Source organism: Gymnoscopelus braueri, assembly GCF_963280865.1.
Source record: "Gymnoscopelus braueri genome assembly, chromosome: 9".
NCBI lineage: Eukaryota > Metazoa > Chordata > Actinopteri > Myctophiformes > Myctophidae > Gymnoscopelus > Gymnoscopelus braueri.
In genome coordinates this window covers 39,669,698-39,684,066 of record NC_137610.1, presented here as the reverse complement: position 1 = coordinate 39,684,066, position 14,369 = coordinate 39,669,698, and the positions used below count along the sequence as shown (strand labels likewise).

The 14,369-nt window shown below is 39.5% G+C and overlaps 2 protein-coding genes across 2 annotated transcripts; both read right to left on the bottom strand.

The window, feature by feature from the left end:
• Positions 1-557: 557 nt before the first annotated feature.
• On the bottom strand, positions 558-5,898 carry polr2c (RNA polymerase II subunit C). Its single transcript, XM_080437654.1, has 9 exons — positions 5,727-5,898; positions 4,748-4,797; positions 4,585-4,653; positions 4,382-4,434; positions 4,156-4,284; positions 3,879-3,930; positions 2,128-2,296; positions 1,786-1,860; positions 558-1,262 (listed from the first exon to the last, which is right to left on the bottom strand). The coding sequence occupies exons 1-9, from the start codon at positions 5,810-5,812 to the stop codon at positions 1,118-1,120; spliced, it is 828 nt and encodes a 275-aa protein (XP_080293780.1). The 5' UTR covers positions 5,813-5,898; the 3' UTR covers positions 558-1,117.
• Positions 5,899-7,541: 1,643 nt separating this feature from the next.
• coq9 (coenzyme Q9 homolog) lies at positions 7,542-14,228 on the bottom strand. The gene is made up of 9 exons (XM_080437078.1): positions 14,121-14,228; positions 13,214-13,460; positions 12,364-12,499; positions 11,912-12,054; positions 11,641-11,725; positions 10,564-10,668; positions 10,063-10,218; positions 8,209-8,262; positions 7,542-7,971 (listed from the first exon to the last, which is right to left on the bottom strand). The coding sequence occupies exons 1-9, from the start codon at positions 14,179-14,181 to the stop codon at positions 7,936-7,938; spliced, it is 1,023 nt and encodes a 340-aa protein (XP_080293204.1). The 5' UTR covers positions 14,182-14,228; the 3' UTR covers positions 7,542-7,935.
• Between the last annotated feature and the right edge of the window lie 141 nt (positions 14,229-14,369).

The following is a 14,369-nucleotide window of genomic DNA, read 5'->3' as shown; positions in this document are numbered from 1 at the left end:
TTGCGTAGGTCTATCTGCATAACCCACACCACTCACCATCAAGACAGAGAGCAGTTGAGGACCACCACACCTAGGCCTATAGGGGGCAGAAAAACATCTTGCTACCACCAATATTGTTAAAATAAAAGTTATACAATGTTTTAAGTGAAAGTATTATTGTACCATGCATTTTAACTGGCCAGTTTAAATATATATAATTTTTTATTTTACCGTTAAAACCGTATAGGTTACATATTATCCTTCTTCAAACTATTTTTATTTATTTATTTTTAGCTTGCATTTCAAATACTCTGCATCAGCAAGACAGCCAGTTTACAGAATGTTTTGAAGCAGGGCCCATGCATACAGCACATTTGAGCACTTCAAAGTGTCCTATGACTTTACTTTATACTTTTGCTACTGTTCTTCATTTGTTATTGTTCCAATGTTGAGGAACCAAACATAATCTTAACCTATGCTGGTCTTTTAATGAGTGTGATTTGAAAGTGAGTGCAGAACTGAATAACACATATACATCTTTTGATTAAAATGAATGAAATACAGAACATTTGATTAATTCAAAATTGAAATTTATTGAAAAATACATTTTTTTTCCTTCTACAAAGAGTAAACAACTATTCCAGGTCTGATAACAACACTGAAACACCCTCTAAAAATCACACATTAAATGGAACAACTGTTTTGCGATCAACAACAATTTTTGTAGCATGTTTAGAGGAGTGTATATTCCAAACATACTCATGTTGAAGCCTACTGAGAAGCTAGATAATGATAAATAGAACTTCAACCGCATACCATATCCGGTAACACTTTAACATGACCTTCGAAATGGAAAACAAACAATTGCAATCTGGCTGTTGATACTCGATCAGCATTCAGAGAGAGAAAGAGAGAGATGAATGCTTTCTGAATACAGCCCTTGCTTAGAGGAAGAGCCCTCAAAGCCCCATTATACTGTATTGTGCGTGGGTGTTGCACATCAAAAATAGCTGATCTACAAGCTCAAAACGAATTGCACTGCAACGCGTTTTGAGCTTGTAGATCATGCCAAGTGGAATCCCACAGCAGGGGGTTTTTGGTGTGCAACACCAACGCGCAAGTAAATATAAGTCAGGCTTCAGTTGATGGTAAGAACGTCGCTCTGGATCTCATGGCTGAGCTGGGTCTGCAGGTCACTCAGCTTCTTTTTGAGCACGGCCAGGGCTGACATTACAATTGTCTCTGGTCGTAGAGAGCCGCATGACTCCACGTTATAGTAGAACCTGCCAGGGTAAAGGTCACAGATGAGGAGCTGTTGTTAATAGTTTTTATATATATATATATATATATATATATATATATATATATATATATATATATATATATATATATATATATATATATATATATATATATATATATATATATATACACAACTTTACCGTTGTATTCATATTGTATTAACATGCTCTACCATACAGATTGGACAATCTTAATTAAAAAAGAAATTACATAGAGCCGCTTTAACTATTCTATATATTATGAGATTGGATTCTACTTTTTTTCCCCATGTTTTAGGCCTGGATTACTATTATTATTTTCCCCCTGTTATCCAAATGGGAATTCAAATAATAACACCATAAATACGGCCTATGTTCACATCACAACATTACGTGTGTGGGTATAAATGAGTTTTAAATGAGTTCTACTCTGTACAGTAGGTTGAGTACCATCATTATTCTAGTTAAATATCTATATAAACCTGCTGGCCATTAATACCCAGGAGGAAAGGAGCAGATAGCCTACCTTTCTGGTTTTCCATTTGGATCGAAGGGGGCCTGCACATCCTCCTCCTCAATCTCAGAGTATTCACTCTTTGGCCTGGGGACCACAATTGTGTCAGTCCAGTCAAAACACACGTTGCTTATTCTATATTATTAGTCTTCATTCTGTATAAATGCAGTAGCATTTATGCTTCGCCACATTAGGCACGGCACATTATAAAAGGACATTTTAATGAAATTAAAATAGTTATTAAGGAGTTCAGAATATAAACATTAAAAGAAAAGAAAAATGAGAATAAAATTACAGCACAGAATCAAAAACCTCAATAAAAGGCACTGAAAAAACAGAAAAGATGTAACGCACCACTCCTCAGGTCGTGGATACACAGTGTGTCTCAGTGCATTGTCTGGGTCATACTCAAAGGCCACCCCCGCTGTGGGATTCCACTTGGCATGCTCCTTGCCAAAGCCCTTCTTGGCATATGCCCTCAGACGCAGTTCCTGACCCTTACGAAGCTTCACCAGTATAATGTCTGTGGAGGTGATGAAGGAAGAGGGGAGGGGAAGGACAGTGGGTATGTAATTCAGTGACAGACAGGTAGTATATATATATATATATATATATATATATATATCAGTGATGTTGCTAGGTTTTCAATGTAATGGGTCCCGGGACCCACAGGTGGTCATTCAAATGGGTCCCAGAAACATTTTATGGGTCCCCAATTACACGTCTCCCCCCCCCTTCTATCGTTTTCTTTGATCTCCAATCTCCATATCTTCATATCTTCTATGTGTGTGTGACTGTGTTGTGTACATTATATCCTAATGCAGTGGATCTCAATCTTTTCAGGCAGCGACCCCCCAAAATAATCATATTTGAACTGGGGACCCCCCACCCTGAGAAGCGCTTGGAATTAGGAGTTGAGGCATTTAATTTAGTTTAACTCAGTTCCACAGATACATAGTCAAAATAGCAGATCTACATGGTCGTTTTTCTTTTTTTTTAATCTACAAGCTCACAACGCCTTGCTTGTAGATCGCCTCTTTCTTATATTATTTCACAATTTTGACCGTATTTATAGTATAGTTTGTTGATTAGTTTGGATGCAGTAATAGTCTTTTTTCTTTTCTTACTTGAGGTATTAAAAATATCTTAAAAGTCCTTAAATTGTGACTTCACTGTCATCTGGGGACACCCCAGCCCCCCCCCCCCAAATCATGTGGGGAGCCCACAATCAACCTGACCCACAGGTTGAGAACCACTGTCCTAATGTACATTCTATTTTGCTACTTGTTGTAGTCACAAACTCAGAATACAGGGTACAAACTACAATATAAAGTTCATAATAATAATATGAAAAAGATAATGTACACTTCATAGGAGCAGAGATAGATAGGAACTAAAGAACAACAACACTTTGTGGAAGAGAATGTAAACGGAGCAGAGATATTTGTTTAAGAAAAGTAGATGTTTGCGGCAGTATTTATTGCTCTGGTGTTTTCTTCTTAAAAAGTGGGATTCCCTTCAAATGATTTATGCTTGTGTCGCACCGAAAATAACGATCTGAAAACGACGTGTCGCGCGTCGGTGTTTCGGCTCACGGGTCGGTTTGGTGCGCGGCTCGCGGCTCACTTTGCTGCTCGCGGTTTGGTGTGCGCTCGCGGGTCGCTTTGGTGCGCGGCTCGCGGCTCACTTTGCTGCACGGATCGCGGCTCGGTTTGGTGCACGGCTCGCGGTTCGGTTTGGTGCGCGGCTTGCGGCTCGCTTTGGGCGCGGCTCGCGGCTCGGTGTGGTGCACGGCTGCGTGGCTCGGTTTGGAGCACGGCTGCGTGGCTAGCGGCTCGCTTTGGTTGTATGCGTCCCGTGGACGCTGTGATGGTTGGTTTAATGCGTCCTTTATTAAAAATGTGCGTCAGAGACGCAGGACGCAGGGCTAGCAGCATCTCTGATATATATATATATATATATATATATATATATATATATGCAAAAGAGGTAGGGCAAGATCAGATTAAACCAAATAGCAAACTTATAGAAGAGAAAACAATGAGTCCGGGAATGACTTGATTGGGAATATGAGAACAATGTGTAACAGTAGGAATTCAGCTTACCATCCTGTTCAACATAGTCATTGGGATCATTATCTCGATTCCTGGAGGTCACCTGTGAAACACAAAGAAACTACTACAGTGATTCCCAAACATTGGGTCGCAGACCCATTTTTATGGGTTGTGAGTAAATATCCCTTTCTTTTTTCGTTTCCTACAATCTTTTACATTTTTCTTTAAAACAAAAGAATTGCAGATCTGCCAGCTCACAAACGCTTCACCATGTGACATGTGTTTCATGTGCTTTACTGGCCCATTACGACAACTGAGAAGCACTCACAGGTATGACTCTGGGATTGTTGGACAAGAGGTCACGAGAGGTGACATGACGAGTCTGGTCCTCTGTACAGCGAACATCCAAGGTCAACTCGACAGAGCACTCTGGACAGAAATCATCACATGTACAGTCCTGGATGAGAGAATACATATCAAGACGGAAATCATCAGGGAGGGAGAGCAACAGTATTTTGTGCAGCAAATGTAACATTATTTTATGAGACTCTTACCCTAGAATATTGCATTTTGTCCACAATATCATCACTGGTCAGTGGTATAAGGCCTGAAAACAAACACACACACACACACACACACACACACACACACACACACACCGTTTGTCACAATTATAACCCCCATATTATATTGAAGAAGCAAATTAATTTGACATAATTTGAACCCCACTGAAAAATGTATGTTGAACATCACATACCTACTCTGTGAGCAATGAACTCATCATGGAGTACAGATGAATTGGCATCAATCTGGATCCAGTCGATAGCTAAGATGAAAGTCATGCATGTTAAGCCATGAAGTAGTCATAAAGTGACTAAGTAATATAGATAACAAGTTACTTCCAGTGTGGCAAATCTTACCTATTGTGGCAACCTCTGACATAAAGACTCGTCGGATGGAATTTGTGACCCTGAAGATGACAAGAAGAGTATGGATTTAGCTTAGTATGGATAAGACGTTTCTAGTGGTAAACCATTTAACCAGTGCAGCAAACTACTTTTGCTGTACAGTACGATAAATCAAAAGTGAGTCCTGTTAATTTATCCAAAAAGTGAGAGTACAAATGGAACCTTGTGTGTCCGTGTGGTTACATTAGTACTCTCTCACATGTAAATTAACACTGAGGATTTGACAGTGTAAATGCTTCGGACTGCGACCAATTGGCCTTTAATAACCTACAAGTTTACTCTTTTTGCATATACTGTAGGCCGTTAAGTTGCATGACGTGGAGGATTGATCGTCTCGTCTAGTCAGTAAGAATACTCTGCAGATTCTTGCAGGGGCCCTCATTCAAGGTCATTATGATTATGCATGCACTTCATGGTATCACAACACCTCCAAGGCCTTAAAACCTTGTATTGTGAATTTGTACTTCCATGTACTGTGATTCTCATGTCTTACTAAATAAAAGTACATCAATCAATCAATCAAACTTGACTTCTATAAACTCTATCATCCAACCTGGATGAAAGCGTTTGTCCTGCATCCACTGTAGATGCAGGACAAACGAGAACAACAAGAGACAACAATGTCCACTCATTACTACAATAATATGCTCCCACTGTTCATAGCAAGTATTGCAATAGTGGGAGCGGAGCATAGTGTGCGGACTGCATTTTATCTTCTTTTACAGCCCTCAAGTCGTTGGTAATCACACACATGATAAATGCCTACACAAAAGTGAATTTTCCAATTCAGAAGATCATAGTAAAGAGCTTGAAAGCGTTTGTTGATGTGTGTTTCCTCAGTAAGCTGCTAACACACATGAGAAACTGAGATGGGCAATGGTCGCGCTTACAGACCGACTTTATTTGCAAGGAAATACACTATTATACTCACGCCAGGTCGGTGTTCTCAATGATAAACTTGACATTCTCGTCTGTTAATTCTGTAATTTTCACCGTTGGCTGGTTAGCATACGGCATGACTTGAACAAAACGAATACAAGGTAAAGAGAATCCTGCTAGTGTTTGCTTCTAGCCCTGTGTTGACTGTTAACTGACTACTGCGTAGAGTGCGCGTTACAAAAGGTTTGCAGTGATTGGCTCACAAGTAGACCTTTTATTTTATATCCGGGTCATTTTTCATTGGAACATCAAAATAAAAGCTCATGGTACTATACTGCCCTACTGTTCTGATCTATGCTTCTGATACATAAACGATACCCCCTCCCAAAAAAAGTAATACATAGAGTATAAATAGAGCAGTGGTTCTCAACCTGCCAGTCGGGACCGCCAGGGGGGCCCTCACATGACAGTTAAGTGACAATTTAATTACTTTTAAGACCTTTTTAATACCTAAAAAGAAAGAAAAGAAAAAGACAATTTCTGCATGTAATCAACAAACTATATTATAAAAACTGGTCAAACATTGGCCAAATTGTCAAATAATATAAGAGGCAAAAAATTGTATATATACTATTTTCACAATATCTATCTGAGGAACTGAGTCAAACAAAATGTAATGCCTCAACTCCAAGTGCTTTTCAGGGTGAGGGTCCCCAGGGGCGGGGGGGGTCGCGGTCTGAAAAGGTTGAGAACCACTGATATAGAGGCTACTATGCACTAACCTGACGAATCTGCCAGTGCCAAAAATAAATAAAGCCCTAGTCTGGTCACGCGAGGCTAACTATGCACCTGTACTAGCTGTAGTATACAACTCTCGTAGACGTATTTATGATTCTGACGTTTTCAATCTACGAGAGTTGTAGGGTTCACGCCCCATGGAGACCTCGACTTTCTGCACTATGCCCCGCAAAGTACTCCAAACGTGTACAAATTGAAAATAAAGGTGCTTACCTCAAAGCCCCAAATGTTAACTACTTCTACGGGGTAGTAGTTTAATGTAATAATCCATATATTTCAATAAAGAAGTGTTTTAATGCCGTCTGTGGCCGATTCTGTCGGAAGTTCCCAATGGGCGGTAGTGACGGGAAGTGAGGGGGCGCATCCGGTGAAACCCGGAATTACACTAATGTAAACGGGAAGTAAACGAGGGTGAAAAAATGGCGTTCGGCCACAGACGGCATTAAAACACTTCTTTATTGAAAGATATGGATTATTACATTAAACTACTACCCCGTAGAAGTAGTTAACATTTGGGGCTTTGAGGTAAGCACCTTTATTTTCAAATTACAAATATGAAATAAGCTTTTGAATGTCAAAATGCAGTCATCACTTTCTGACATAGTCTTACTGTCTACTTCAGTAACTTAGCCTGACTCATCAATACATTATAAACCTGTATATTTTCTTAGAATCATACATTACATCCATAAATCTATATTTAAATTGAAAACTTACCTGTATTATCATTCCTCTCCAAAACGTAAAAACAAATATCAAAAGCATTGACAAAAATGTGTTTGTCAATTTTATTGAATTATGGGACATATTCAGAAGATGTTAGAATCCCTTTTTGAAGAGCTAAGTAGTGCATGCATACAGTAATCCACTGTAGTGTCCAAATGCAGGACAAACAAGAGCGACATAAATAAAATGAAGACTGTACTAATATGGTCAGTTTATTGTAAGTTCAATGTTTCGATCACATCAGGAATATTCCTTAGCCAAAGACTTAAATATGGATTTTATTTTTTTAAATACATTTGACTGAAAATTATTTCCTTTTTATCCAAACAAAAAAAGAAATTCATGGAAATGAAACGTTTATTGAGAGTTAAAGACAATTCCAGCCAGTGCCAAATCCATTAAATGTTTATATCCTTGTTTTTTTTTTTTTACAAAAAAGGGAAAATAACCTGGGATAGATAGAGGGGAAAACTAACAGGTGTGCTAGGTGAAAGAAACCACAAACCAAAGCCACTGATTTAGCAAATGACCAAAAAGACAGGCCTATGGCACACTAGGTAGCATTACCCTGATGAATAAAAACCTTCAAAACAAAACTTGATCGCCATACAGTATTACAGATAAGAGACAGATGCCTGAGCTGCAGTGCCTGAGCTGCAGTGAACGCAAGGATATTGCACTTCAAATCATACACAATAAACTGGATAGGTAGGATCAGAATGACTGAAAGTTTTACATCATCGTCTCTGATTTACTCCTGTGAGGTTCTTCAGCTGCAGAAAGAAGAGTAAAATATACAGTCAGTCAACAAACTATAAACCCTGTATACATCAATTTGTAAAAACTTGTAACTAATGATCACATCTGCATGCAAATACGTTTCTTTTACACTTAACCACTAACCAATACTGGGCCTATTCTACAAGCTCACAATGCACTGTGGCGCGACATGTTGTGAGCTTGTAGATCGGCTAATTTAGGTGAAGATATTTGATGTAAAGGAAACTTACTGTGACTGCAGCCCCCATCAGTCCTTGAACCACTGCTTCGCCAGTTGCCTGCATCTACAGAATGGAATAACATAGCACTTTCATATATGGCTTATACAGCATAGGGCCTATTGTCATATCGCATAGGGCTTATTTGTGAGGCAGCGAGGCTCACCAACTAGCCCACTTCCCATTCACTGACAGTTCACTGGGATTGGGACTACTTCCCAACAAACATACATATACAAGCTCCCCATCCTGCACTGGCCACAGGACCATATAACATACATACTAGCCCCCAGGACAATACAACATACATACTAGCCCCCCACCCTTCACTAGCCCCCAGGACCATACAACATACATACTAGACCCCCCGTTACCAGATGATTGAGAGCTCTGTGTACCGATACGACAGTGGACTTCTAAATGAAAGACATTTTATCCATCCATCGACATATCCACACAGCCTGTAACAGCCTCTATAGTGTACATTGAATATCATATATAGTTCCTTATTTTGCTTGCATTTATAGTTTGATAAAATATTCATAAAAGTTTTGTAACACCGTTATTCAGTGTAAAGCACCAACCTCATTGGGCCGATTTCCTCACGCGTGCAAAGTGATTTGGATATACCGTACGTACTACGTAGGTATGGGGTCAAAATCGCAATCATGCTCCACGCTGCCTCCGGCTTGGCCGGGTATCCAACGTACACAATAATTGAGAGGGAAGCCTGGGAGGGAAGCCTGCAGGGAATTTTGTTCTCTGTTGCTGCACTACTGACTCCTACAGGTTCAGTGAGGAGCAGACCTGGGAGGGATAGCGTACTCTCCACAGTCAGGTGTAAAAAAGCGTCTGGAGACTCCATGGGCCCTATTTTGCAAGTCTTAAGTATCAGGTCTTATGACTTAACGTAAGATCTGGAGGCGTGGTCAATGCTGTTTGGCCACTAAAAATAGCCAAACAGCATTGGCCACGCCTCCAGGTCTTAAGTTAAGTCATAAGACCTGGTACTTCAGACGGCATGTGGTCGTCTACACCAGTGCTTCTCAAACTTTTTCATGCCAGGGACCCCCAAATTGATATATATTTGGCCGCGCCCCCATCTGAAAATATTTTGTGCCAGGGACCCCCAGGAGCGAAGATGTGTTAAAATGTTCGCTTGAAAAGAAATATATTCAAAGATTTGCACAAATCTTCAAGATTTTTCAAAAATAGCAGATCTACAAGCTCATAGCGCGGCACTCTATGAGCTTGTATATCTGCTATTTTTGAATAGCCAAAGTATAAAAGGTTAGTGGTTGAAAATTATTGTGATGCTGTATTAACACATTTTGCTGGGGACCCCCTGGTACCCCCCCATGGACCCCTGGGGGTCCCCGGACCCCACTTTGAGAACCAATGGTCTACACCCTCCACAGGCCAACTGTGGTGGTTAGCAGCAACGGACCATGTGGTAGTTATTATTATATGTATTATAGTTCATTGCTCAAGGGGGATTGGCATTAACAAAAATAATAAAATTTGAAACCTGTTAAAGTAAGCCAGGAAACATTTTACTTTTATATTAGTAAATTTTTTATGGAAGGCATAGCATCCGTCTTTGCATTTAAAAAATGTAATTCATACTGTACAGTATATCCACCATTTTAAATCACCCAGTTACCCTTCATTGGATTTTGTCTTTGTATTCTGGTGAATATACAGGTTGATGATATCAAGAAAGGAGCTAGCTTAGTAGCTTGGTTGAATGATTGTTTTTTATTCCATATTTTGACAGCTGTGGAATCTTATGTGGTGAAGTGAGATACGTTATCTCTATGACACTTTATCCTGTGTGCTACTGTAGGATGTGTTACATGATTGTACCTGTTTTGCCGTGGAAGCCATGTTGACTATATCCTGAATGCGGTTGTCAAGAAAGTTCCAGGTATCCTGGAAATCTGGGGAGGAATCCTGAAGCATCACAAGCTCTGTAGTGTTATAGATGCCTGTCAGTGCTGCCCGTTTTGTGTACCAGTTCATCTACAAAAGACAGAGATTATGTGCAACAAGCCAATGTGGTAGGTAAACCAAGTATAATGTGGTAGCTAGATAATAAACAGAAAGAGATGGACAACATTAAAATACAGCAACACAGTAGTGTCTATTTTAGTAAAAATCAAGCAATATGGTAAATAAAAATACAAGGCAGATCAAAAGGGAGAGTTATAAGGAAAGATCAGTCAGTGGTTACAAAAAGAGGTTAAGGTGTGGGTATGGGGAGTTAACCTGGGAAGTGGCAGGCCGGGGATTGTTGGGGTGGTGATGAAAAGGAGAGAGGAAAGTGTGAGTGGGAGAGGAGGTTCTATGATCAGATGGTCCACTCACGTCTGTGGACCGGTCTCCAGCGTAGTACCACATATCATCTACCAGGTTGGACAGGTGCTTCAGACTGTCAGGGATGTTGTGAGGGAGAAGGAGGATGCTTATAGCCTGGGGAAGCATTTAGATGGTGAAACCGTTCATCTCAAAACGTGCAACAAAGTGATAACAATAGATGGTCATTTGAATCATTTCATGTGAAGATGAGCTTAACATGTCTTAAATGTTTCTTCCAAAAGATGAAACATTTCATTACAAGTAAGGATGGGCAATATTATATTTAACTTTTATTTATACAGGTGCAAATCCCAAGATCTCTTTTATGAGGAAGCCCTATTGATTATATAGATATTGTCTGGGATTTTTGTAATCATAATATTGTGATAATATGGCATATGTGTTTTTTTTTTTTCCCCTGGTTTTAAAGGCTGCAATAACAGTAAAATGACATAATTTTCTGAACTTATCTGCCTCTTCTAGCGGTTCTAGTATTTGCCTTTACCCACTTGGTTAATATATATATATATATATAATATATATATATATGCAAGAGGTAGCCTAGCGTAACAATTGTTTTAAAGAAATATTTTGAAACAAACGTTGATACAATATATACATTATCCATATTCAATCGACCGTGGCAACTTTATAAATTCATAAACTACAACTTTTGTAATTTTGTAGACGTGGGCGACCCAATAGCCTAAGCTGAGTGGGCATACCACATGGGCTCAAATGCCTGACAGCGAGTCCCAGGTAAAAGAAAAAAAATATACTTGCTACTTGATCAGAGATATCCAGGAATTGCACTAAACTAGACCAAGCTCACTGTTCAAGACACCTTCAAATTGCATGCAGAGAGAGAAAAAAAAGTTATCCATGAGTTTGTCTGAATCAGAGAAGGTAGGAAATATAGATAATTACCCCAAAACAAACTATGCCTTTTACGGCTCCAGACCAAAGGCAAAGTTAAATTAAATAATTACATAAACTGGTTTAGAGATTATCCTAACACTCGTGTCAAGGAGGGCTTCTGACATAAGACAAGATAATGTACTAGAACAAATATTATGCACTAAGTACCTGGGGCCAGGATTCAATGTATGGGATATACATCCTCAGTCTGGTCTCCACAGCATCCCTTAGAAATTCAGCTGTCTTCTTTGGTCTACAATAGATTTTAGAGTTAGCAGGTTGTTCTTTAAAGAAAGTAATTCATAAATTCAAGTTGCAAAGAGAAAAGAAGAAGGGGTTGTGTGTGTGTGTGTGTGTGTGTGTGTGTGTGTGTGTGTGTGTGTGTGTGTGTGTGTGTGTGTGTGTGTGTGTGTGTGTGTGTGTCTGTATCTGTACATACTCGGCATGGCCCAGTTGGACCTGGTTGTGTTGTTCAGCTAATATCTCTGTCAGCTGTGAATTGCAGTGGGCAATGAAATGCAAGACCAAGTCTCCAGCACCATTAGTGAACATACCAGTGGATGCAGAGGATAGGCCTAGGGTCTGTGGTGAACACAAACAAATACATGTTGTTAGTTTACTTACAACGAATTACTTAAAATGGCACCATCTCATCTACACAGCCAATTGATACAGTCACTGAGCTAACCTCAGCCTAGGGCTGGGTGATATGACTTCAAATCAATATCAAAATTATTTAAAACCTTTGCCATAATTACGATTGAATGAATGATTATTATTATTGATTCGTTGATATATAAGAAAATAATAATAATTATTATGATGATGAGTCGGTTATTGGTTCTAAATATCGGTTTCGATATATATTTTCGGTTAATTGCCCAGCCCTACCTCAGCCCCAGCAGCAACGGCTTCCATGGTCCATCCATGTTGTGGGACAAAATCCAGGGCAGCTGTTAAGATACGTCCTTGCAGTTGTTCCTCTGTCTCATATTCCTCCTCCTGCTCTCCACCCTGGTCTTGATAACTGTAAACATTCAACAAATCATTATAACCAACAAACCATTGTTAATTGCAAGGTGACAGAGCAAAACATAAGCCTATTAAAAAGCCCCTTAAAAAGCACATCATCATCATTGTAAATATAAGCACATCATTCTATATACATACCAACAAGCAATGAATAATCAAAATATAGAATCATATATCTGACCTATTATCCCCTAGTATTACGTGTTATTTTAGCTAACAGATAAAAAAAAAAAAAAACATACCTTATATAATTCACAATCATAAGTGACATCACACCCTATCGTAAACATAGTCTAAGCAGTCTTGGAAAGCAAATGTCACTGAGAGATGGACTGCTTTTAAATTAAAAAGCAATTACTACAGTACACAGTCACACACACACAACAATATTATTAGTGAGTTTAACATGCTGTATAATCAATAATGTGTATAAAATGTCACATTTGTAGAAGTTAATTTCTATCTTACATAATAGAAAGAGTTAGTTTGTTAATCAAACAAAGGCTTCATTATTTTGACTGGGCTAATAGACCAGTGGTTCTCAAAGTGGGGTCCAGGGACCATCTGGGTTCCTTAAGGGGGTTCCAAATGGACCCTTACAAGGTCTGTAACTCGGAGAGTTATGGGGATCATCGAAATTAAAACGTTTGAGAACCACTGTAATAGTCAAGAGGGGGGGTGTCATACATAAATGAGTTGTGGTCCTGACCTAGTGTTTGGCCTGGAAGCCTCCTCAGGTGCTGGGTCTGCTGAGGCCTCCTGGGGAGCTGTTGTGTCTGGTTCAGCAGCGTGAGCTTGGTAGTGCTCATGGAAGGTTGTGGATGAGGGAGTATCAGAGGATGAGGGGGAGGAGGTCTTGTCGGCTTTGGATTCATCCTGAAGTCTCAGTGCTGAACAGTAGAGGCCTCGTCTCAGGTTGTTACATGGATGGTTTGTCACTGTGGGCGCAGCCACCACTACAAGAAATAAAGAAAAGTTGATCAGACAAGAGCTAATGTGGCCATAGCCTTGGATCAAGACTATCATAGATGTATTTGATCGATTTTGACATTTGCATATTTATAAAAGGTTAGACTCGATAAAATGCATCTATGATAGTCTTGATCCAAGGCTAATGTGGTAATAGAAAATAAATCAGCTTACCTAATACCTATAAGAGTCTTATAGGTAAGACAAGACCAAATAGCAGCAATTGCTCTTTTGCCATATCGAAGTGTAAAGTATATTTGAGAAAATGCACATGAAAGCTGACATGCATGTTTATTGAGGGTATACGCCCCCATGTGTACCAACCCACTTTGTTTGTAGGACCATGCCAATTAAGTTTGCCAACAATCCAACAAGTTTAAGATTAACCGACAAAACTCACTAACGTTGCAAAGTTGTACATAGTCTTTCGACTCAATGTATTCAGAAAGTTGCAGTAAACAACACTAGCTGTTACCCAATCCTGTCCTTCATGATCACCTTCCCTATGAACAACATGTCAAGTCAGTTGCAGTGACATTGATCAATGCATTATGCAACCATGCACAGAGAACATAAGAGTCAAAGCATTTAACAGAATAATTCCGGATTAAACGGTACAAACTACAGCAACATCTTGCTTGTCTTACCACTGCCAATCCCACGAAGTGTCCTTCCAACCCGCAGTCCTCCTCTCAGCAGAGCCGCCATATCAGCTTCAAGCTACACTGAAATGATTTTTCTTTTTCTTGAACATGAATCGTCATTTTTAAGCGTCCGCAGTCGACCGCTGATGACACACAGTGTTGCCAGGTTTTGCGAGAGAAACAAGCAAACAGGTCTATGAAAACAAGCCTAAAACCGATCTACAAGCTCACAATGTGTTACTGCAATTTTCC

Bases quoted from the DNA above. Each gene is read 5' to 3' on its own strand.
- polr2c (XM_080437654.1), bottom strand. From the start codon at position 5,812: ATGCCGTATGCTAACCAGCCAACGGTGAAAATTACAGAATTAACAGAC. The intron at 4,654-4,747 runs GTAAGATTTGCC...CTTTCATCTTAG, and splicing joins GTCAGAGGTTGCCACAATAG to CTATCGACTGGATCCAGATT. The intron at 3,931-4,155 runs GTGAGTGCTTCT...TGTGTTTCACAG, and splicing joins ACAATCCCAGAGTCATACCT to GTGACCTCCAGGAATCGAGA.
- coq9 (XM_080437078.1), bottom strand. From the start codon at position 14,181: ATGGCGGCTCTGCTGAGAGGAGGACTGCGGGTTGGAAGGACACTTCGT. The intron at 13,461-14,120 runs GTAAGACAAGCA...TATTTCTTGTAG, and splicing joins ACTTCGTGGGATTGGCAGTG to TGGTGGCTGCGCCCACAGTG. The intron at 12,500-13,213 runs GTCAGGACCACA...GAATGTTTACAG, and splicing joins GCTTCCAGGCCAAACACTAG to TTATCAAGACCAGGGTGGAG.